This window comes from Thalassophryne amazonica, chromosome 14 (genome assembly GCF_902500255.1).
Source record: "Thalassophryne amazonica chromosome 14, fThaAma1.1, whole genome shotgun sequence".
NCBI classification, from domain to species: Eukaryota; Metazoa; Chordata; class Actinopteri; order Batrachoidiformes; family Batrachoididae; genus Thalassophryne; species Thalassophryne amazonica.
In genome coordinates, this window is record NC_047116.1 from 6462943 (window position 1) to 6487877 (window position 24935).

The 24935-nt window shown below is 43.7% G+C and overlaps 2 protein-coding genes and 1 long non-coding RNA gene across 3 annotated transcripts; 1 reads left to right on the forward strand and 2 right to left on the reverse strand.

The window, feature by feature from the left end:
- Positions 1-2784: 2784 nt before the first annotated feature.
- On the reverse strand, positions 2785-4039 carry LOC117524649 (trace amine-associated receptor 13c-like). The gene is made up of 2 exons (XM_034186468.1): positions 3867-4039; positions 2785-3598 (listed from the first exon to the last, which is right to left on the reverse strand). The coding sequence occupies exons 1-2, from the start codon at positions 4037-4039 to the stop codon at positions 2785-2787; spliced, it is 987 nt and encodes a 328-aa protein (XP_034042359.1).
- A 5680-nt stretch (positions 4040-9719) lies between these two features.
- On the forward strand, positions 9720-20785 carry LOC117524651. The gene is made up of 3 exons (XR_004564818.1): positions 9720-9731; positions 19718-19719; positions 20709-20785. It is a non-coding gene; the product is annotated as an uncharacterized LOC117524651 (long non-coding RNA).
- Positions 19065-20190, reverse strand: LOC117524648 (trace amine-associated receptor 13c-like). Its single transcript, XM_034186466.1, has 2 exons — positions 20018-20190; positions 19065-19881 (listed from the first exon to the last, which is right to left on the reverse strand). The coding sequence occupies exons 1-2, from the start codon at positions 20188-20190 to the stop codon at positions 19065-19067; spliced, it is 990 nt and encodes a 329-aa protein (XP_034042357.1).
- Positions 20786-24935: the final 4150 nt, after the last annotated feature.

Here is a 24935-nt window from a genome sequence, read left to right on the forward strand (position 1 = left end):
CAGCAAAATCATTAATCCAGGGTTCTCAGCAGGATTTTTTTCTCAGCGTAATGGGATGGAAAATCACTTTAAAAGCCGGGGGTTCGGGGCAAGCTTTGGGGATTTGCCCCCCGAAACATTTGCATTATGTGCAAAAGTTAGTCTAAATAAATATACCAAAATCTGAAGTCCAGACAGAAGAAGAGAACATCTCTGTGTTTCTAAATGTGAGGAAGGCATTTCCAAAAATGCCACCAATTTGAGGTTGAAGCTGCAGAGGAGACCTTCATCTCATTAAATGTGCTAAAAGTCCAGCTCACCTGTCGTCTCTGCAAACTCACACCTGCTGCTACGCTTCTAAATAAAACAAAGGCTCATCAAACAACTGTTTTATTATTTCAAAACACCTTTTCCTTATTTTAACATGAAATGAAGAAATGATTAAGTATGTCCATGAAGTCAAAGTTCAGTCAAAAAACATTTGCACAGGTATAGGAAGCCCCGCCCTATTGTGCATAATTTTAAAATATTCACAATCACTAGAATAGTGAAATTCATATTTTAGCAATTACTCTGTCCTGATTACAACATTAAAAGCAATCACATAGTCAATAAAGATGTAATTTAATGTTGAAATTACTAAATTAAAACATGATTTAATCATGAGAAATCCTAATGAACAGACAGAGTGCAGCCATTGTTACATCATCTCCTGTTGTGTTTATAATAAATATTTATATTTATTCAGTCCCGGCACCAGAAAAAAAATAATAAGGGGGCGATGAGTTTATCACAGGGGGCGGGGTCGCCCCCCCCCCCCCCCCAAAAAAAAGTGCGCACCGGAGGAGACGTGCCTCTGAGCGTGCGCAATGAATTGGGTGCGCTCCTGGAAGGCTCGTGTATTTAGGCTACACCGTTGTAAGAGACTGACTGAGTAAGAGTAAAGAGTGATGATAGTATTTTTTTAATTACTATTTGAACGTATAGACCCTCGGTCAAGTGATCTCCTGCACACAGAGCCGGTGTTCTGTTGAGATGAGGTGCGCCAACTTTCGACACTCTGAGCTGTGACGTACCTTCGTGTTGTCCAATAGGAACGACGCGCCGGGCCAAAACACGGAAGACTCGTGGCAGAAACCACTGATCTGTACAAAACATTAACGTGTGACAGGACTGCTCATTTATAGAGCATGTTTCTGAAGAAAAATCATTGGAAATGTTTTTTTGTTGTTGTTTGTTACCTCAAAATTTCTGATTACTGTTAAAAAAAAGTTTAGAACACTTGTAATTAAAATAGCTAAATAAATCAATAAATGGTTCTTTAGAAACCTTTCATCTGTAAATTAAAACCACCTGTTATTTCATATTAGATCATTTCTTGTTTAACATAAGGAACCTCAGACATTTATTTTTAGACAAAATAACATGGAAACTTGTATATTTTTTAAGTCTGGTAGATTATTTATATCTCATTTCAACCAGAAAAACAAACACTAAATAAATACAAATGTTTATTAGAAATGCAAAAGGAAATAATTTAACAATGACTGCAGTGTGATTGTAAAGTAGGATTTCTGTGACATAAACCTCATGATGAATTTTTTTATAGTCATTTAAACTTGTAATTTCGTCAAAATATGTAATTGCCTTTAATGTTATCAGGACAGAGTCATTTCTAAAATATGAATTTGAGCACAATAAGTGGAGAGTTTCTACTTGTGCAAATGTCTTTTGACTTTGATTTCGTGGACATTTTTAATGATCCGTTCATTTATTGTTAAAATATAAAATGAAACAGCTTTTTTAAAAATAATAAATTAGTTGCTGTTCAAAGAGCCTTTTATTTAGAAGCAGGTGTTCTGCTGGATTCTCGGGATCAGATGAAGGTCTCTTCTGCAGCTTTGACCTCTGGTGGTGTTGCTGAAAAGCAGAGATGTTTTCTTTCGACTGGACTTCGCGATGTTCAGCTCATCAATGGAAGTTTGGTTGTCTGCACAGCAAATGTTCCTGATTGGGACAAATAAAAATATTTCTTTAAATATAAAGAAACACTAAACAGTTTATACATAAAAAAAAAAGGGGGAAAAAACGCCCGAAAAAATAAGTTATTTAAAGTTGAGCTTTTGTGGTGTCTGAAAAAAGCTATAGCTTTATTTGGCAAAAATAAAAAAGACTGAACCATTTACAAATTAAAAGTGTTCACTCAGATCAACTGTGCTAAAAGGCTAAGCTAACGTTAGTCGATCATTAAACCTTCACAGTTCAGTAAACGTCACGTTTTATTTTTACATTATTCTCACCTCAGTAAAGCTGCAGAACTAAACTCCGTTGGGCAAACTGGGACTTCGCATATATCCAAAAAGTGGGAGATTTCGGACTGAGTGGGTTTGCTCCATCACCCCGGCGGCCTGGATCGCTCTGCCCAGTGATGATGCCTGAAGGCCGGCTTCTCCGTGCGGGTCGGCCCGCTGTTGTTCTGTAGGTTGATTTTGGACCCGCTGCGGGTCCACAATCAGAAATTATATTTTTCCCATTACACATCCTTGGAAACATGTAATGGCCCAACTGCAGTGTAATTTTTTCATGCAGCAGCGTAATGGGCCGTTACAATGTTATAATGCTGGTGAGAACCCTGCATCCTCAGTGGACTCAAACCGATTCCAGAAAGGCCCAAGACAAAGTGACAAAGTGATCACATCTGCTCAAAGTGATGTTCATCAGTGAAATCACCTGGTGGAGTGAGTGGTTGCAAAAAAAAACCTGCACCCTCCCGGCCTTTTCTGTAATCAGTTTGAGACATCTGTTCTACAGCATGTTGATTTCAGAGGATCCTGGCTGCAGGATCTGAAGGGAAACAATAAGACGAATGGATTTTCTAAACCAGGGGTAGAATAAAGCATAAATCACAGGGTTTATACAGGAGTTAAAGTAGAACAAATAGACAACCAACACTCCAGCTGTCGAGTTCAATACATTGCTCTCTGAAATAGAAACACAGTAATACGGACAGAAACATATTATAAACACCACAACAACGACACCCAGAGCTCTGGCTGCTTTCAGCTCAGATTTCTTGGTTCTTACGTTCACTGATGGTTTGTGTGTGAGAGCTGTAACATGAGAGCGCATGGCACGAGCCTGAGAAACAGCCACCACAAACACTCTCACATACAGAACCACGATGACGGAGATGGGACCGATAAAGGTCACAACGAGGTCAACGGCTCCTGCTGTGTAGTTCATAATTATCACACACTGTCCGTAGCAGATATCACGTCCATTTGGATGATTTAAGTCGTCCATTAAAATGAAAATGTTGTATAAAACAGAACAGAACCAACACATACAGATAGAGGTTTGAACTCTTCTCGCAGTGACTCTGGTGGAGTAATGCAGAGGATCACAAACAGCCACATAACGGTCCACTGATATGAGGACCATGTCTCCTATTGAGGCAGACGTTATGATGAAAGTCAAATATTTATACAGAGAACACATGAGGTCACCAAGAAACCAGCAGGCTGACTGTCGGAAGATTTCACCGGGCAACACGAGGCCCACGAAGAAATCAGAGACGGCCAGAGAGAGGAAGAGGAGGTTAGAGGGAAAGTGAAGCTGCCTGCAGAGAAAACAGCACAAAACACAAAAAGCAGTCTGTGATCATAAAATTATAAACTGACAAATTCACAAAACACAAGTGCTTCATATGTCTCTGACAGTTCATATTCATCTTCATTCAATATTATCAGAGAAATAGTGCAGGTCTCCTCTGCTAAGAAGTATCACGATTTATTACTGTCAACAACAACAAGTAAGTCAGTGTCGTGGACAAAATTAATACTTTAAACATTAAATATTGTAGTTTGCATAATGAACTTAGTTTGTGCCTGAAGTGTGAGACTGAGATGATGACCAGCAGGTTGAGAGTCACAGTGAGCACAGAGACGGAGGACATCAGGATCTGCAGCAGCAGGACTTCAGACTGAGGGCGACTCAGCTTCCTGCAAGAGGTGTTGAGGAGTTCTGGAAAGCAGAGCTCTGCTCCGTCCTGGGTCTCCATCATCAGAGAGGAGAAGCTCCTGAGCTTCACCAGCTTTCTGACCAAAACTCAGTCACACAGCTGATTTATCTCTTTCTGACATTCCCTTCATCCAGACACTCCTCCGTCTCTGTGGACACTGAGGTCCCTCCTCTCTCACTTAATGCATCATCTTTATCGTGCAGTCCTTTTCACTTGTGGTTCCATGTTTCCAAAAAAACCACCCCTCTGGGATCACCAGTCTGTGCCAGAGAGAAACTGTCCATCATACTGAGATATTTAGCGGCGGGTCAACTAATCAATAAATGCATATACTCATCCTGGTGTGGTTGAGGCCCGGGTTGCTTGTTAGACCCAAATGCAGGAGTAGTAAGGCAGACGCAGGAGGTATAAACAAGAGTTTATTGAACAAAACAAGGAACTGCGCAGTGGAAGAACAAAACCAGGAGGACTTTGACTGACGGGACTTACAGGGCAACACGACTGGAGCCAGGAACCGACAAGACAGGGACCAGGTGAAGCAAGCCTGCGGAGCTAGTGGGGCTGGATCAACTGCAGGGGAGAATAAAAGGGCACGTGAGGTCATGCAGCTATATTTTGGGCATACATCTAGAAATAATCAAACTTAATTTAAATAGTTCAGGATCAAAGTTCAGTTCACTCAGGATCAAAGTTCAGTTCATATCAATGTTCAGGATCAAAGTCTTAATGCGTTTGGGACTTCAGTTCTACATGACACACTCAGAGGCATGGTCCCAGTGCCAGGCTTAGGAGTGCAGCTAAACAGCAGAGTTCTCTGGGTGATGGCAAAAAACACAGACAGGTACTTTCGTGGACATGGGAGCCCACAGTGGTCCTTGTCACTCAACGAAGTTCCCAACTTGTAGAAAGAAAACATTATTTTTCCTGTGGCAAAGGTACCATCACCTAAATCATTAAATGACTGTCGCCCTGTGGCTCTCACTTCAGTGGTGATGTAGAGCTTTGAGCGTATCATGAAAACGAACTTCCTTGCTATGATGCAGGCCGTGATTAATTAATTAAACTTCAATTTGCCTATCAACCCAGGAAAGGGGTGGAGGATGCCTTGGCGACACTACTAAATTTAGTTGTCAGGCACCTCGAAGGCAGGAAAACACACATACATCTTTGTTTTGCAGATTTTTCATCAGCCTTCAACTGTATGCAGCTTCTTGCCGTTGCTCATAGGTTTGGGAACTACTGGTGGTTAGTTGATTTTCTGACAACTAGGCCTCAGAGAACTCGTGTTAATGAAACCCTGTCCAACACTCTGTTGTGTTCCACAGGCTCGCACCAGGTATGCGTTTTGTCACCTCTATTGTTCATGTTGGGGAAAGTGTAATGCATGGACCCACAACAGGGGGCGTAAATGAACGGTCAATAGATAAGCCAATAAATACAATTTATTGCAGCAAATGTGCACAACAGGTCAAATACTGCTTTTAGACAGTCAATCACAAAATACAACAGGTGAAGTGTGGGCAGGCCCGAGGGTAGGAGACGCCTATCCAGAGAAGAGCTGGGGCCCACAAGTTTTCACCACCAACAGAGACCTGCAGTACGCTGAAGCCGCCAAGTCCTGAGTCCCCAGGTGGCCTCTGCTTCCAGCTGTCAGATCCAGTACTACTGGCAGGAACAAAAACAGGTTAATGGTGGATGTGTGGACACCCAGTAAGCAGTCAGCAAAAATACAGTTCCTTCCTGGGGGAAAAACCTCCACCTCCAAACACAGGAACTCAGAGTACGTGCAGTGCCTTATGTAACACTTAACAAGTCAGGAGTGAGGAGTGGGTACGCCAACTCCTTCCAGCTTCCAGAAACGCGGCTACAAGCTGCAAGTGTACAAAAGTGTTACGACTGCAAAAAGCTCTGCTGCAAAAACGTATGCGTACGGCACAGAATGGCTGAGAAAGGTTACCTGTGAGGTAAGCTGATATCTCGGCAGAGATGTGGTGTCTCAGGCTTTTATAGTGCTGAAGATGGTAATTGTTGACAGCTGTCAGTCCTGGCTCCTGGGTGGCAACTGCTCCCTCTGGTGCCTGAAACCCGACAACAGGCAGGGCGCCTTCTGGCATTGGCCAGCAGTACCTCCTGTTCAGGCGGCCCACACAACAGGACCCCCCCCCCTCAACGGCGCCTCCTGGCGCCCGACCAGGCTTGTCAGGTGTCGCTGGTAGAACTCGGCCAGGAGGGCCGGATCCAGGATGAAGCTTCTCTTCACCCAGGAGCATTCTTCAGGTCCATAACCCTCCCAGTCCACCAGATACTGGAGACCCCGACCCCTCCGTCGAACACCTGCGGACTGTCCACGTAGGCTCGCCGTCGATGATGCGGGCAGGAGGCGGCGCTGGTCCGGGGGTGCAAAGGTCTGAGGTGTGATATGGTTTAAGCTTGGAGACATGAAAAATTGGATGGATCCGCAGTGAAGCTGGGAGTTTCAGCTTCACTGTGGCTGGACTGATGATTTTGGCGATCTTGAATGGTCCTATATATCTGTCCATCAGTTTTGGTGACTCCGTGTTGAGCGGGATGTTTTTGGTTGACAGCCAGACCTCCTGCCCAGGCTGGTATTCTGGGGCCGGGGCGCGTTGGCGGTCTGCATGGTTCTTTGCCTTCATCCGGGCTTTCAGCAGGGCAGAGCAGGCTGTTCGCCACGCCCGACAGCACCTCCTGAGGTGGGCCTGGACCGAGGGAACCCCGACCTCTCCCTCCACAGCCGGAAACAATGGGGGCTGGTACCCCAAATACACTTCGAACGGGGAGAGGCCGGTTGCAGACGAGACCTGGCTGTTATGAACGTACTCGATCCAGGCCAGATGTTGACTCCAGGCCGTCGGGTGCGCGGATGTCACACATCATAAGGCCTGTTCCAGCTCCTGGTTGGCCCGCTCTGCCTGTCCGTTGGTCTGAGGGTGGTACCCGGACGAAAGGCTCACGGTGGCCCCCAGTTCCCTACAGAAACTCCTCCAGACTTGCGAGGAGAACTGGGGACCACGATCTGAGACGATGTTCGTTGGGATACCATGCAGACGTACGACGTGGTGGACCAGGAGGTCTGCAGTCTCGGGAGGGCCACGAAGTGGGCTGCCTTGGAGAACCGGTCCACTATCATCAGGATGGTTGTCATTCCCTGGGACGCAGGGAGACCCATGACGATGTCCAGGCCAATGTGGGACCAGGGGCGACGCGGCACTGGCAGCGGCTGGAGGAGTCCCTTCTCTGGTTGGTGTACAGCCTTGCCCCTGGCACAGGTGGTACAGGCCCGGACATACTCCCGGACGTCGGCCTCCATTGACGCCCACCAGAACCGCTGCCAGACCACTGTCACGGTCCTTCGCACCCTTGGATGGCAGGTGAGCTTAGAACCGTGACAGAAGTCCAAAACTGCAGTCCTAGCATCTGGAGGGACATACATACGGTTTGATGGTCCACCGCCGGGGTCCGGGTGATGCGTCAGGGCCTCCCTGACGATGTTCTCCATGTCCCACGTCAGTGTGGCAACGATAGTGGACTCCAGGATGATGTTTTCAGGTGGATCTGACAGCTCCGTTTTGACTTCTTCTTCGTGCACCTGGGACAGTGCATCTGACCGCTGGTTCTTGGTGATCCTGAAGTCAAAACGTGCAAAAAATAGAGACCAACGGGCTTGCCTGGGGTTCAGACGCTTAGCGGTCCAAATATACTCCAGGTTCCGATGGTCAGTGAAAACCATGAATGGAACCGCAGCTCCCTCCAACAAGTGTCTCCACTCCTCCAGGGCCTCTTTCACCACCAGGAGCTCCCGATTGCCGATGTCATAATTCCGCTCTGCCAGGGTCAACCTGCGGGAGAAATAGGCACAGGGGTGGAGAATCTTATCGGACTCCCCACTCTGGGACAGCACAGCTCCTATCCCTGAGTCAGAGGCATCTACTTCCACAACAAACTGGCGGCTAGGATCGGGCTGCACCAGAACTGACACAGTAGAGAACCGGCATTTCAACTCCCTAAACGCGGCACCAACCAGGTGAAGGGAACTTTTGGGGAGGTCAGGGCTGTAAGGGGACCAACAACCTGACTATAGCCCTTGATAAACCTCCGATAGACATTAGCGAAGCTGAGGAACTGTTGTAGCTTCCTACGGCTTGCCGGTTGGGGCCAATCTCTCACCGCCGCTACCTTGGCCAGATCGGGTGCGACGGAGTTGGAGGAGATGATGAACCCCAGGAAGGACAAAGAAGTACGGTGGAACTCGCACTTCTCGCCCTTCACAAACAGCCGGTTCTCCAACAACCGCTGCAGGACCTGACGTACATGCTTCACATGAGTCTCAGGATCAGGGGAGAAGATGAGGATATCGTGTAGGTATACGAAGAAGAACTGATGCAGGAAGTCCTGCAAGACGTCGTTTACCAATGCTTGGAACGTCGCGGGGGCATTAGTGAGGCCGAACGGCATGACCAGGTACTCAAAGTGACCTAACGGGGTGTTAAATGCCATCTTCCATTCGTCTCCCTTCCGGATCCGAACCAGGTGATACGCATTCCTGAGATCCAACTTTGTAAAGATTTTGGCTCCATGCAGGGGCGTGAACACTGAATCCAACAGAGGCAACGGGTATCAGTTGCGAACCATAATCTCGTTCAGCCCTCTGTAATCAATGCATGGACGGAGTCCGCCGTCCTTCTTGCCCACGAAAAAGAAACCCGCATCTAACAGGGTGGAAGAGTTCCAGATCAACCCGGCAGCTAAAGAGTCCTGGATGTAGGTCTCCATTGATTCGCACTCGGGGCGTGAGAGGTTGTACAGCTTGCTGGATGGATACTCAGCGCCCGGGATCAAATCAATTGCACAATCATATGGTCGATGCGAGGGAAGCATGAGTGCCAGATCTTTGCTGAAAACGTCAGCAAGATCATGGTACTCACCACCGTGAGATTACGTGGGACTTGAACCTCCTCTTTAGCAGTCACACCGGGTGGAACCGAGGATCTTAAACACTCCCGGTGGCAGGTTTCGCTCCATTGAGCCACAACCACAGACGGCCAGTCGATCCGGGGATTGTGCTTACTAATCCATGGGTAGCCCAAAATCACTCTGGAGGTAGAAGATCTCCTCCCTGTGGTTTCCAGACACAACCAGTGTTAAGGACTGTGTCTGGTGTGTTATTAGTGGAAGAAGGGTGCCATCTAGTGCCCGTACCTTCACTGGAGAAGGAAGGGCCACTAGAGGGAGCCCCACTTCCTTAGCCCATCTGCTATTAAGAAGATTCCCTTCTGACCCCGTGTCGATCAGTGCTGGGGCTTGAAGGGTTAAATCCCCACAGAGGTTCACAACTGGGATTCGTGCGGATTTTCATGCATTACCCTCGTGTGTGTTATGGCCCACCCTTAGCCCAGTCTCTAAGGGCGAGCGTTGGTGTTTAACCGTTTGGGCATTGTTTCTGCAAATGCTCATTAGAACCGCAGAAAAAGCACTCTCCGCGGGCCAACCTCCTCCTCTGTGTGTTTTCTGATTTCATTTTGGCCCTGCTAGTGTCCATAGCTTTGTCAGCAGGGGGAGCTGTCTTCACACGGAGCACTCTGGCTCTGGAGCGTGGGGAAGGCGGGGCTGTTTTGGATCGGGAAGGGAGAGGGGCGGCGCGTGCCCGGCCACGTCCTTCGTCTCGCTCCCGTCGACGTTCTTCCAACCGGTTGTCTAAAAGTATAACCAAGTCAATAAGCCCGTCTAAATCCCGTGGCTCGTCCCTACCCACCAGGTGCTCCTTCAGGACCGGAGACAGTCCGTTTAAGAAGGCGGCGCGGAGCGCTAACGCATTCCAGCCGCGGAAGTCGACTGCATACTTCGCAGTGCTCTGGCGCCCCTGTCGAATGGACAGCAGCATAGTGGAAGCAGATTTGCCTCGATTTGGGTGATCAAACACCTGTCTGAACTCCCTTACGAACCCAGTGTATGTCATTAGGAGCCGTGAATTCTGCTCCCAAAGTGCCGTAGCCCAGGCGCGTGCCTCACCTTGAAGCAAATTGACGACATAAGCCACCTTGCTGGAGTCTGACGCGTACATTACTGGGCGCTGTGCGAAGACGAGCGAGCACTGCATTAGGAAGTCCGCGCACGTCTCTACACAGCCCCCCGTACGGCTCCGTCTCAGGCTTTTATAGTGCTGAAGATGGTAATTGCTGACAGCTGTCAGTCCTGGCTCCTGGGTGGCAACTGCGCCCTCTGGTGTCTGAAACCCGACAACAGGCAGGGCGCCCTCTGGCGTTGGCCAGCAGTACCTCCTCTTCGGGCGGCCCACACAACAGTTCATGCTTTACACTAATGACTGTAAGAGCAGGTTCGAGTCGAGGTTCATTATAAAATTTGCTGATGACTCTGTGATCGTCAGCCTCCTGCAGGACCCTGAGGTAGGCCACGGACCAGTCCTTGACTGTTTTGTTAGATGGTGTGACCACTCTTATCTGCAACTTAACGTGTCAAAAACGAAAGACATAATAATTGGTTTCCATAAGAAAGCACCTGTCGCAGCCCAAACCTTTGTCAAAGGTACAGCTGTGGACATAGTCAGTCATTATAAGTACGGCACCATCCTGGGTGACAAACTGTCTTTTGAGACCAACTCAGATGCCATCTGCAGGAAAGTAAATCAGAGGCTGTTTTATTTGAGGAAACTGAGGTCTTTTAATGTTGATAAGAAGTTTCTTAAACCGTTGGAATACTTTTGCAAGCCACTGTAACTGCACCTCTCTGTCCAAGGTGGGGATTGGTGGGAGTGGCGCTGCTCTTGTGGCGACACGCAGCTGGTGTTCTCTGTGTGTCTATTTTATGTTCTTTTTAACCTGTTTTAAGTGTTTGGTTTTGGAAACCTGTTCATTTGTGATTTGTTTTAACAGAGTCCCTGCCATAATGGAGATGATTTATCTCTTATTCGCATCGTTCATTGCGAATTTTACCTGGAGTTATGAGCACTCCCAAACAATCACGTGTACACGGGAGGCTCTCGTAGGATTAAGACGGCACTGTCTAGCCGGGAATGATCCCACACACTCTTGGCTGGTCAAAAACTTTACAAAAGATTTATCCTTTGTATTTCAGGAGAGCTTTGGGAAGCCAAGATGTCGGAAACGCAGTCGATGAGGCGGCGTGCGTCAGCGCATCAGGAAACTTCAGAGTAAGAACCATATTCCTCTGCCTTCTACGATCATGGCAAATGTCCAGTCTTTGTGGAATAAGACTGATGAATTACAGGGAAATGTTCTTCACTTACGGGAATTCAGGGATACATGTGTCTTAGCATTTAATGAGACATGGCTGTCTGATTCGGACTGTGACTCTTCTCTGGAACTTAGCGGCTTTGGTGTTCCTGTGCATCTGGATCGGGACAGTGAAGCGACGGGTAAAACTCAGGGAGGAGGAGTATGCTTGTACATAAACCGCAGATTGTGCAGTCAGGTAACTGTGCATCAGCGGCTGTGCCTACCTGATATCGAGCTTTTGTCTGTGTCACTAAGGCCGTTGTACCTCCCAAGGGAATTTCCACAAATATTTGTCATGGTGGTCTACATCCACCCCAAAGCTGACGTCAGATCTGCTTCAGACACAATCTTTAAAGTGATACATGACCTGCAATCTATTTCTCCTGATGCTCCAAATTTTATTTTGGGGGATTTTAATCACTGCAATCTTAAGAACTCACTGAATAATTTTTATCAGTATGTCACCTGTCCTACAAGGCGCAACAGAACTGTAGATCTGTGTTATGGATCTATTAAAGGGGCGTATAAATCTGAGGCAGGACCTGCACTGGGCTCTTCAGATCATAAAGAGTTAGCAGATGATTTAAAGGTGATTCTTTAACTACGGGCACTATTGGCCTTGTAAATGTAATTTCCACCACACCATTGCCTTACAATATAAAGCGCCTTGGGGCAACTGTTTGTTGTGATTTGGCGCTATATACATGTGCTCTGATGTTACTGTTTATCTCCATTGAAACTACCCACACAATCTTTCATACAAACTTTTTAAAGGGACATTATTATTGTGGTGGAAATTACGGCAATAGTGTGGGAAAACTACATTTCGTTTAAAAAAATCACAACAGTTGTATGATATTGAATACCCCAATTATGTTTTGATTATTTTACTGATATTTTATTCAGCGATATTTTAAAACATTAGAAAAAACGTTTGTTTACTATTCATTTTCATCATTGAAGATCAAAAGTCTGGGTGTGGGACAAGCACAAAACGGCAATATTTGCATATAATGATGCTGAAAAAAGGTGAAAAAGTCATCATAAACTACTAGGACAAATTTCTTAAAACACAAAAGATAACTATACAAGTGTGAAATTTCCCCTTTCTTCTTTTTTTCATAAAATATGATCAAGGGACATAAAAGAGCCCGTAGTCTAAGAATCACCCTTAAACAGATTTTATCTTCGATTTGAAAATCAGAATTTTATTGCACGGACAGGTGATTTAAAGATACTTTGTCTATGTCTCCAGCATTTTCTATTGATGTGGATGATGTGGCAAATCTTTTTAAGAAAACTAAGGCTAAGAGCCCTGAACCTGATAACATCTGTGGCAAAGTATTAAAAACTTGTGCAGATCAGTTGAGCAGCATTTTCCATTATATTTTTTCACTGTCTCTTGAGCTGCACAAAGTCCCTAAGCTTTGGAAACATTCAGTTATTGTTCCAGTAGCAAAGAGTGGCTCCCCCAAAGTACTTAATGATTTCAGGCCTGTAGCTTTGACTTCTATAGTGATGAAGACTTTTGAGAAGATCATCAGGTCGGAAATTTTGTTGCATGTTGAACAACAGCTTGACCCACTGCAGTTTGCATACAGAACTGGCAGAGGTGTCGAGGATGCAGTGGTAACATTATTGCACTTTTTATTTAGGCATTTGGAGGGGCTGAAGACACATGTCAGACTCTTATTTATAGACTTTTCCTCAGCATTCAATACATCCAACCCTTTCTGCTTGCTGATGGGCTCCTCCATCATTTTAAACTTGATCCTCACCTGATTAGTTGGATAACTGACTTTTTAACTCACAGGTCACAGTGTCTGAGAGTCAACGGTGTTTTTTCTCATGTGCTCTCCCCTTCTACTGGCTCTCCTCAGGGTTGCTGCTTGTCACCCCTGCTTTTTATTTTGTACACTAATGAGTGCCGTAGCAGTGTCAGTAACAGACACATCTTAAAGTTTGCTGATGATACAGTTATTGTCAGTCTTCTTCAGGGAGATGAGCAGGACCACGGGCCTGCTGTTGATGACTTTGTCTCTTGGTGTGAGGAGTCTTTTCTGGAATTGAATGTGTCAAAAACTAAAGATATGATTATTGATTTTAGGAAGTCTACCTGTTTTCCATCACCAACTGTTATTAAAGATGTTAATGTTGAGATGGTGGAGAGCTATAAATACCTGGGTGTGGTCCTTGATAATAAACTTTGCTTCGAACCTCATGTTGATGTTATCTCTAAAAAGGTTCAGCAAAGATTGTTCTTTTTGAGGAAGATGAGAACCTTCTAGGTTTCTTCTGAGATGACGACTCTCTTTTATAGAAGTTTTATTGAATCGGTTTTGACTTTTTGTATTGTTGCATGGTTTGGAAATTTGAATTGTAATGGTCATCTGGGCAGTCTCGTCAAAACTGCTGGAAAAATCTCAGGAAGTCAGCAGGCCGGGGTAATGTCCATCTATAACAGACAGGTCCTGAGAAAGGCTAATGCTGTTCTGGATCGTCCTAATCACCCACTGAAAAAAGAGTTTGAGCTTCTGCCCTCAGGCCGTCGTTTTAGGGCTCCTATGAGGAGGACTAAAAGATTTCAGGTCTCGTTTATCCCTAGTGCAATTTTATTATTTAATGGCAATTAGCCTTTGATGTTCTTGTTTATTTTGCACTACTATTGCTTATTTGCACATCCACATATTGCACTTTTGCAATACTTTGTTTTTGGCATGAACTTTTAATTGAGTCTTATTTTCACTGTTAATATTGTTATCTTTGTGTACCTTGTCTTTTGTGTGCTCCTGCTGCAACATTAATTTCCCTTTACGGGACAATAAAGAAATTCTGATTCTGATTCTGATTTTACTCATCTTTTATTGAGTCTGTTTTAACATTTGCAATGATTTGTTGGTTTGGGAATCTCAGCATAAAAATAAGAGCAGGATGAAGAATGTGGTCAAATGCTGCCACAAAACAACTGGCACTAACTTGAGTGAACTTGATAATGTTTATCAAACCACCACTATCCCTGGTTCTCAAGACCAGGCACCTAAGTGGCTCTACTCTACTCTTTTCTACTCTCCTATTTTACTCTTCCTTTTTAGATATTTAGATATACCTTTATATACTAGCATAGTTCCACCTTAGAATTGGAATATAATATACGAGGTCTATTAGAAAAGTATCCGACCTTATTATTTTTTTCAAAAACCATATGGATTTGAATCACGTGTGATTACATCAGACATGCTTGAACCCTCGTGGGCATGCGAGAGTTTTTTCACGCCTGTCGGTTACGTCATTCGCCTGTGGGCAGTCTTTGAGTGAGGAGTGGCCCACCCTCTCGTCGTTTTTTTCATTGTTTAGGAATGGCTCAGAGACTGCTGCTTTGTTTGATCAAAATTTTTTCAAAACTGTAAGGCACAACTGAGTGGACACCATTCAATAAATTCAGCTGGTTTTCGGTAAAAATTTTAACGGCTGATGAGAGATTTTGGTCTGGTAGTGTCGCCGTAAGGACGGCCCACGGCGCCTGACGGCGATCTGCGCTTCGAGGCGGCAGCGTCTCGCCGTTTCAAGTTGAAAACTTCCACATTTCAGGCTCTGTTGACCCAGTAAGTCGTCAGAGAACAGAGAACTTTCAGAAGAAGTCGGCATGAGGAGTTTATTCGGACATTCCATTCTTAACGGACATTTTGTAATGAAAGAACGTGCGGGCAGAGTCGCATGTCGGGCCGGACCCGACCGCGGGGGGTCGCGACAGGAAAAACACCTCCGTTGGAAACCTTAACGGGCAAGTTGGAACATGCTCAAGCTGTTAAACAATTTCTCAGTTACTCACTTGTTGAAAGCCATCAAAAGCCGCCTGAATTTTACAAATGGTTTTCATTTGCACGCATGTCTTTCATTAAAAAATGTCCTTAAACAGTGGAATGTCCGCATAAAGTCCTCATGCCGGCCTCTTCTGAATCTTCTCTGTTCTCTCACGACGTCCTGGGTGAATTAAGCCTTAAATTAGGATGTTTTCAGGTCGAAACAGGCCGACGACGGCGCCTAGAAGCGCTGCACGACGTCCCGCTCCGTGGGAAGTCCTTACAGCGACAGAAACACCCAATAATCTCTCATCAGCCATTAAACTTTTCACCGGAAACCAACTAAATTTCTCGAATAGTGTCCACTCGGATATTCCTCACAGGTCCAGAAAAAATTTTAATAAAGCAACGCGCGCCGTCTCGAGCAGCGTGTGAAACAAAGGAATTCAGCCGAGAGGGCGGGACCACATCTCACTCAAGGCCTGCCCACAGGGAAATAACGTCACCGACGCGTGAAAAAACTCATGCATGCGCACGAGGGTTCAAGCATGATTGCTGTAATTGCACGTCATTCAAATCCATATAGTTAAAAAAAATAATAAAAGTATCGGTTTCTTATCTAATAGACCTTGTATAAGATATACCTTACTGAATTTTCATGCAGAGTTTTGACTCCTCCCATCTAAGAGGAGGTATTCATTCCCTTGTCAGGCAAAATCAAATAGATATTTAAAATCCTTTGTCCCGTCTGCCATTAGATTCCTTAATAGGCTGTAGGTGAACTTGTTGGGAACAACATAGTGTACTGCAATTTATGATGACTATGTATGTATGTATGTAATGATTGTATTATCACATGTGCCATGTGAGATTTTATTGTCTGATTCTGAACCTTTGCTGCAAACCAAATTGCCCTCCGGGGACATTAAAGATTTTCAATCAATTACTGTCATCATCTTTCAAAAGCAGTAAAACACATTATTAGAAGTCAGTTTATTTTGGTATTACATACACCGTCATTTATGAACTAAAAGCTGCTGCTTTTTTCACACACTTTGAGCCCTGCGGCTTAAACAGCCGAAATACGTCCATTAATGCATTGATTGGCAAAATAAAATACATGTAGTAAATATAACTTCTTACCTGTTAGTTTCAGTGAAATTTATTAAATTCTGAAGAAAATATTCCACATAAAGTGTCCTGATTATCCAAAACGGTGTGTAAACAGTGAAGAAAAGTCACTCACAGCTGTGCAGTGAGATCTTCTCTCTCCCACCGAGTCTTGGCGATTAAATTATCCCGTGCCACAAAGAAATACAATAATGTTAAAATTATTCCATTTTGTTTGTGTTGACAGACAGTAACAGTGTAACGTCCAAAGTGAACCTGAACTACACTACCCACAATGCTCCCTGCTTCGACCGGCCAATCACATCTGCCAAAAACCACTGATCTACACATGACAAGGATTAAAAAGTTTGATTTTAGGGTTTACAAATGTTTTTGACCGTTAAACTTTACCAGCAAAAAAAAAAGTTATCGGACTGAAAGTTATCGGAACTAAATTTATCGGAAGATCATTGGTCCGATGATGGTTTCTTATCTGAAAAGCTAATCCGCTAACAAAAACATTAGCTTCAAAAATTATCGGTTATCGGATTAGCTGAACAGTGCCCACCACTGGATATATATATATATATATATATATATATATATATATATATATATATATATATATATATATATATATATATATAGTAGTGTTCAGAATAATAGTAGTGCTATGTGACTAAAAAGATTAATCCAGGTTTTGAGTATATTTCTTATTGTTACATGGGAAACAAGGTACCAGTAGATTCAGTAGATTCTCACAAATCCAACAAGACCAACCATTCATGATATGCACACTCTTAAGGCTATGAAATTTGGCTATTAGTAAAAAAAAAGTAGAAAAGGGGGTGTTCACAATAATAGTAGGATCTGCTGTTGACGCAACAAACTCAAAACTATTATGTTCAAACTGCTTTTTTAGCAATCCTGTGAATCACTAAACTAGTATTTAGTTGTATAACCACAGTTTTTCATGATTTCTTCACATCTGTGAGTCATTAATTTTGTTGGTTTGGAACCAAGATTTTGCTCGTTTACTAGTGTGCTTGGGGTCATTGTCTTGTTGAAACACCCATTTCAAGGGCTTGACCTCTTCAGCATAAGGCAACATGACCTCTACAAGTATTTTGACATATCCAAACTGATCCATGATACCTGGTATGCGATATATAGGCCCAACACCATAGTAGGAGAAACATGCCCATATCATGATGCTTGCACCACCATGTTTCACTGTCTTCACTGTGAACTGTGGCTTGAATTCAGAGTTTAGGGGTCGTCTCACAAACTGTCTGCGGCCCTTGGACCCGAAAAGAACAATTTTACTCTCATCAGTCCACAAAATAGTCCTCCATTTCTCTTTAGGCCAGTTGATGTGTTCTTTGGCAAATTGTAACCTCTTCTGCACGTCTTTTATTTAACAGAGGGACATAGTAGAGAAGCTTGAATCTTCGACTGGACTGGGTTGCTTGACGCAAGGACGTTTCGCTTCAAATCGCAGAAGCTTCCTCAGCTAAAATTCTTGCTCTGGAAGTCTGACTTCTGTCTGACTCTTGTAGAGACAAATAATTGTAGAATAAAATAATTTATTCTTCTCTACAAGAGTCAGACAGAAGTCAGACTTCCAGAGCAAGAATTTTAGCTGAGGAAGCTTCTGCGATTTGAAGCGAAACGTCCTCGCTTCAAGCAACCCAGTCCAGTCGAAGATTCAAGCTTCTCTACTATGGAAACCACCTGGACAACTGAGAGCCTTCACAGAAACTTAACAGAGGGACTTTGCGGGGGATTCTTGCAAATAAATTAGCTTCGCACAGGCGTCTTCTGTCACAGCACTTACAGGTAACTCCAGACTGTCTTTGATCATCCTGGAGCTGATCAATGGGTGAGCCTTTGCCATTCTGGTTTTCTGTTTTCTTCCAGGCGTCTGGTTTTTTTTTTTTTTTGGCCATTTTAAAGCATTGGAGATCATTGTAGATGAACAGCCTATAATTTTTTGCACCTGTGTATACGTTTTCTCCTCTCCAATCAACTTTTTAATCAAACTACACTGTTCTTCTGAACAATGTCTTGAACGTCCCATTTTCCTCAGGCTTTCAAAGAGAAAAGCATGTTCAACAGGTGCTGGCTTCATCCTTAAATAGGGGACACCTGATTCACACCTGTTTGTTCCACAAAACTGACAAACTCACTGACTGAATGCTACACTACTATTATTGTGAACACCCCCTTTTCTACTTTTTTTTTACTAATAGCCCAGTTTCATAGCCTTAAGAGTGTGCATATCATGAATACTTGGTCTTGTTGGATTTGTGAGAATCTACTGAATCTACTTGTTCTTATTGTTACTTCTGTCCCAAGTAACAATAAGAAATATACTCAAAACGTGGATTAATCTTTTTAGTCACATAGCACTACTATTATTCTGAACACTACATACTATACATACTATATATATATATATATATATATATATATATATATATATATATATATATATATATATATATATATATATACATACATACATTTTCACAACCTGAAAGCCACCAGACCAGTGAAGTCAAGACAGTTCACTGACTTCCATCTCTGCCATTTAAATCATCATTTCTTATGCCGTGCAGTTCAGCCATAAATGTTGCAGATGTTGTTTTGTAAAATAACATGACTTCACCTTCTCATAGAAAACAAATCTTGTCCAAACAGAATTTAAGTGTGCATACAGCTAACCTGTGCTGGGCACGTACACTGCAGATCATGAATATTACCAGCAACGAAAAATGAAATAACATGAGCAATACGGTGTGTGAAGCAGTCCAAAATTATTCAGAATACAGAAAATAAATAAATAAATAAAAAACATAAAAAAGAGTGACACCTGCTCTACAGTATGTTGGCCTCAGAGGATCCTGGCTGCAGGATCTGAAAGGTAACAATGAGATGAAGAGATTTTCTAAACCAGGGGTAGAATAAAGCATAAATCACAGGGTTTAAACAGGAGTTAAAGTAGAACAAATAGCGAAAAAATACACCAGCTGGAGAATTCATCAAGTTGCTCCCTGAAACAGAAACACAGTAATACGGACAGAAACATATTATAAACACAAGGACAACGACACCCAGAGCTCTGGCTGCTTTCAGCTCAGACTTCATGGTTCTTACGTTCACTGATGGTTTGTGTGTGAGAGCTGTAACATGAGAGCGCATGGCACGAGCCTGAGACACAGCCACCACAAACACTCTCACATACAGAACCACGATGATGGAGATGGGACCGATAAAGGTCACAACAAGGTCAACGGCTCCTGCTGTGGAGTTCATAATTATCACACACTGTCCAGAGCAGGTATGATGTTTGTCTGGTTCATTCAAGTTGTCCATTAAAATTAAACCATTGTAAAAAACACAACCAGACCAACACAGACAGATAGAGGTTTGAACTCTTCTCACGGTGACTCTGGTGGAGTAATGCAGAGGATGACAAACAGCCACATAACGGTCCACTGATATGAGGACCATGTCTCCTATTGAGGCAGACGTTATGATGAAAGTCAAATAATTACACAGAGAACACATGAGGTCACCAAGAAACCAGCAGGCTGACTGTCGGAAAATGTCAGCCGGCAACACGATGAGGCCCACGAAGAAATCAGAGACGGCCAGAGAGAGGAGGAGGAGGTTAGAGGGAAAGTGAAGCTGCCTGCAGAGAAAAGAAGAATCAAGGTGTCACAGAGTCAATAGAAATAGAACAATGATTCAATATTGGAAATAAACAAATTTTTGTGTCGTGTGGAAGCCGATGAAAAGGTAGTTTGTGCAATGAAGTGAGTCTTTACCTGAAGTGTGAGACTGAGATGATGACCAGCAGGTTGAGAGTCACAGTGAGCACAGAGACAGAGGACATCAGGATGTGTCCAAGCACAGCTTCAGAACCAGGAGGCGCCGGCTTCCTGCAGGAGGTGTTGAGGAGTTCTGGAAAGCAGAGCTCTGCTCCGTCCTTGGTCTCCATCATCAGAGAGGAGAAGCTGCTGAGCTCCACCAGCTTTCTGACCAAAACTCAGTCACACAGCTGATTTATCTCTTTCTGGCACTCCTCCATCTCTCTGGACACTGAGGTTCCTCCTTCCTCACTAATATACATCATCTATCTTTTTTATGTCTGACTGTAAAACTACACACTGTGGGGACGCCAAGTTGATGTAACCATAATTGTGCATGTCTCAGTCAGAAGAGGCAAATTAGTCACTGAGTTTAAGACTGTTGGACCGTTTCACAAATTCATTGTAAAAAGTTCTGTCTTGAAGTACGAGACAGTCTGACTTCCCACTTAAAGTCTTGAGTGCTGGAAGCAAGACATCCAAAGACCACAAAGATCACAGTTTTGTCTGCAAAGTCAGGGTCAGTGAACCTTTGCTGACCTATAATGGTGTCCAGGTCAATGGACTCAACAACCAGAACCAAGACCCAGTCCAGGCAAGCACTGAACAGAGTAGAGGTTGTGCTTTTTGTGTTATTTTCTTATTGAAGCAGATGGTCATCCCACTGAGTCTGGTCTGCTTCAGGTTTCTTCCAATAATCAAAAACACCTGAGGGAGCTTCTATTTTTCAGGGGGAGGTGATGGTCAAGCGGTTAACATGGTGGGCTTGTGACCAGAGGTTATTGTTGTTGTTTACCTTGTGGCTGTGTTATGATTCATCTTAAATTTACCCAAAATGCAAACGAGACACAGCAGAGAAAAGACGAAGTGCTTTATTTTAACAGAACGTCCAGTGGTGGGACGCAGTCCAAAACAGTGTCATCTGGGGCGGGAGTGTTGGGAGGAATACCAACAGTGGGAGCAAGGAACACAGCAATGTGCAACATCACAGAATGAGGGATATGAGGAAACAATCCGGCAATCAGAGTGAGCAACTTAAATAGTGACACCGAGACAAGCAACAGGTGCAGTGATTAGAATGTGGAACAGCTGTGAGAGAGACACAACTCCAGTTAGAACTGGGGAAACACACACACATACACACCGGTCCTTAATCCCCAAGTTGCTCCTGGTTTGTAGTGAACAACTTGCATGGTACCAAACTGGCATCTGTGTACAAGTGTGTGTGGGTGAATGTGAGGCATCACTATAAAGTACTTTGACCATGAAGAAAGTGCAACATAAATGAAGTCAATTTACCCTTTCTTTACCACTGTTACAACCCAAATTTCAATGAAGTTGGGACGTTGTGTGAAATGTAAATAAAAACAGAATGCAATGATTTGAAAATCCTCTTCAACCTATATTCAACTGAATACACCACAAAGACAAGATATTTATTGTTCAAACTGATAAACTTTATTATTTTTGTTCAAATATTTGCTAGTTTTGAAAAGGATGCCTGGAACACGTTTCAAAAAAGCTGGGACAGTGGAAAGTTGATGAATGCTCAAAGAACACCTGTTTGGAACATTCCACAGGTGAACAGGTTAATTGGAAACAGGTGGGTGTCATGATTGGGTATAAAAGGAGTATCCCCAAAGGTCTCAGCTGTTCACAAGCAAAGATGGGCTGAGGATCACCACTTTCTGAACAAATGTTTGAAAAAATAGTCCAACAGTTTAAGAACAATGTTTCTCAACATTCAATTGCAAGGAATTTAGGGATTCCATCATCTACAGTCCATAATATAATCAGAAGATTCAGAGAATCTGGAGAACTTTCTACACATAAGCCCGTGACCGTCGATCCCTCAGGCAACACTGCATTAAAAACCAACATCATTGTGTAAAGGATCTTACCGCGTGGACTCAGGAACACTTCAGAAAACCATTGTCAGTTAACACAGTTTGTCGCTACATCTACAAGTGCAAGTTAAAACTCCACCATGCAAAGCAAAAGCCCTCAACAACATCCAGAAACACTGCCGCCTTCTCTGGGCCTGAGCTCATTAGAAATGGACAGACGCAAAGTGGAAAAGTGTGCTGTGGTCTGATGAGTCCACATTTCAAATTGTTTTTGGAAATCATGGACGTCGTGTCCTCTGGACAAAAGAGGAAAAAGACCATCCAGATTGTTACCAGTGCAAAGTTCAAAAGCCAGCATCTGTGATGGTATGGGGGTGTGTTAGTGCCCATGGCATGGGCAACTTACACATCTGTGATGGCACCATCAGTGCTGAAAGGTACATCCAGGTTTTGGAGCAACACATGCTGCCATCCAAGCAACGTCTTTTTCAGGGATGTCCCTGCTTATTTCAGCAAGACAATGCCAAGCCACATTCTGCACATGTTCCAACAGCGTGGCTTCGTAGTAAAAGAGTGCAGGTGCTAGACTGGCCTGCCTACAGTCCAGACCTGTCGCCCATTAAAAATGTGTGGCGCATTATGATGCGCAAAATACAACGGAGACCCCGGACTATTGAACAACTGAAGTCGTGCATCAAGCAAGAATGAGAAAGAATTCCACCCACAAAGCTTCAACAATTAGTGTCCTCAGTTCCCAAACGCTTACTGAGTGTTGTTAGAAGGAAAGGTGATGTAACACAGTGGGAAACATACCACTGTCCCAGCTTTTTTGAAACATGTTGCAGGTATCCATTTCAAAATGAGCAAATATTTGCATGAAAACAATAAAGTTTATCATTTTGAACATTAAATATCTTGTCTTTGTGGTGTATTCAATTGAATATAGGTTGAAGAGGATTTGAAAATCATTGTATTCTGTTTTTTTTTTACATTTTACACAACATCCCAACTTCATTGGAATTGGGGTTGTACTATTGTGCTTGCTTTGGGGGTGGACAAGGTTTGACTTTATGCTTTTGAAGAGGCTTGGAGCAACTTATATTCTGATTTGGTGCTGTATAAATAAGACACCCTCAAAAAACTGACTCATTGGATTGGATTTCCATCTAATAAATATATGTAGTCCCAACTAAACTAAATTAAATTAAATTATCTTGCATGGATGTGCTTTTTTGAGTTGGGGCTACATATATTCATTAGCTGGAAATCCTGCACATAACTGAATTGATTTCATCCAATGAATCTTTTTTTTTTTTTTTTTGAGTGCAGGAGGCAGAGATGAAGGTGTTGTAAAGACTGAGATGTTTGGACATGTGCAGAGGAGGGACCCAGGGTATATAGGGAGAAGGATGGAGCCACCAGGCAGGAGGAGAAGAGGGGGGGCAAAGAGGAGGTTGATGAACATGCTGAGGGAGGACGTGCAGTTGGTTGGTGAGACAGAGGAAGATACAGAGGACAGATGGACATGATTGATCTGCTGTGGCAACCACTAACAGGAGCAGCCGAAAGAAGAAGAAGAAGAAGACAGCAAGCATAAGTCTGCTGTTCGGGAGATGTTAGATCCTCTGTGACTCATTGGATGAACACAATTCAATTATGGGCAGGATTTAGATCTAATAAATACGAGTATATGTAGTCCCAACTAAATTTAATTAAATTATCTTGCATGGATGTGCTTTATTTGAGTTGAACCACAGTTTGATTGACAGTGAACAATATTGGTTTTCTTTCGGTATCCATCTCCAGCTCTCGACAATAGCAATATTTCTGATTCTGAAGTATCTTATCCCCGTTCCAAATATACTCTCCAAATATATGGACCTGATTGACAACCTGAAATATACTCAACAAAAATATAAACGCAACACTTTTGGTTTTGCTCCCATTTTGTATGAGATAAACTCAAAGATCTAAAACTTTTTCCACATACACAATATCACCATTTCCCTCAAATATTGTTCACAAACCAGTCTAAATCTGTGATAGTGAGCACTTCTCCTTTGCTGAGATAATCCATCCCACCTCACAGGTGTGCCATATCAAGATGCTGATTAGACACCATGATTAGTGCACAGGTGTGCCTTAGACTGCCCACAATAAAAGGCCACTCTGAAAGGTGCAGTTTTATCACACAGCACAATGCCACAGATGCTGCAAGATTTGAGGGAGCGTGTAATCAGCATGCTGACAGCAGGAATGTCAACCAGAGCTGTTGCTCGTGTATTGAATGTTCATTTCTCTACCATAAGCCGTCTCCAAAGGCGTTTCAGAGAATTTGGCAGTACATCCAACCAGCCTCACAACCGCAGACCACGTGTAACCACACCAGCCCAGGACCTCCACATCCAGCATGTTCACCTCCAAGATCGTCTGAGACCAGCCACTCGGACAGCTGCTGAAACAATCGGTTTGCATAACCAAAGAATTTCTGCACAAACTGTCAGAAACCGTCTCAGGGAAGCTCATCTGCATGCTCGTCATCCTCATCGGGGTCTCGACCTGACTCCAGTTCGTTGTCGTAACCGACTTGAGTGGGCAAATGCTCACATTCGCTGGCATTTGGCACGTTGGAGAGGTGTTCTCTTCACGGATGATGCAAAGGAGATGTGTTGCACTGCATGAGGCAAATGGTGGTCACACCAGATACTGACTGGTATCCCCCCCCATGAAACAAAACTGCACCTTTCAGAGTGGCCTTTTATTGTGGGCAGTCTAAGGCACACCTGTGCACTAATCATGGTGTCTAATCAGCATCTTGGTATGGCACACCTGTGAGGTGGGATGGATTATCTCAGCAAAGGAGAAGTGCTCACTATCACAGATTTAGACTGGTTTGTGAACAATATTTGAGGGAAATGGTGATATTGTGTATGTGGAAAAAGTTTTAGATCTTTGAGGTCATCTCATATAAAATGGGAGCAAAACCAAAAGTGTTGCGTTTATATTTTTGTTGAGTGTATTATAGAACA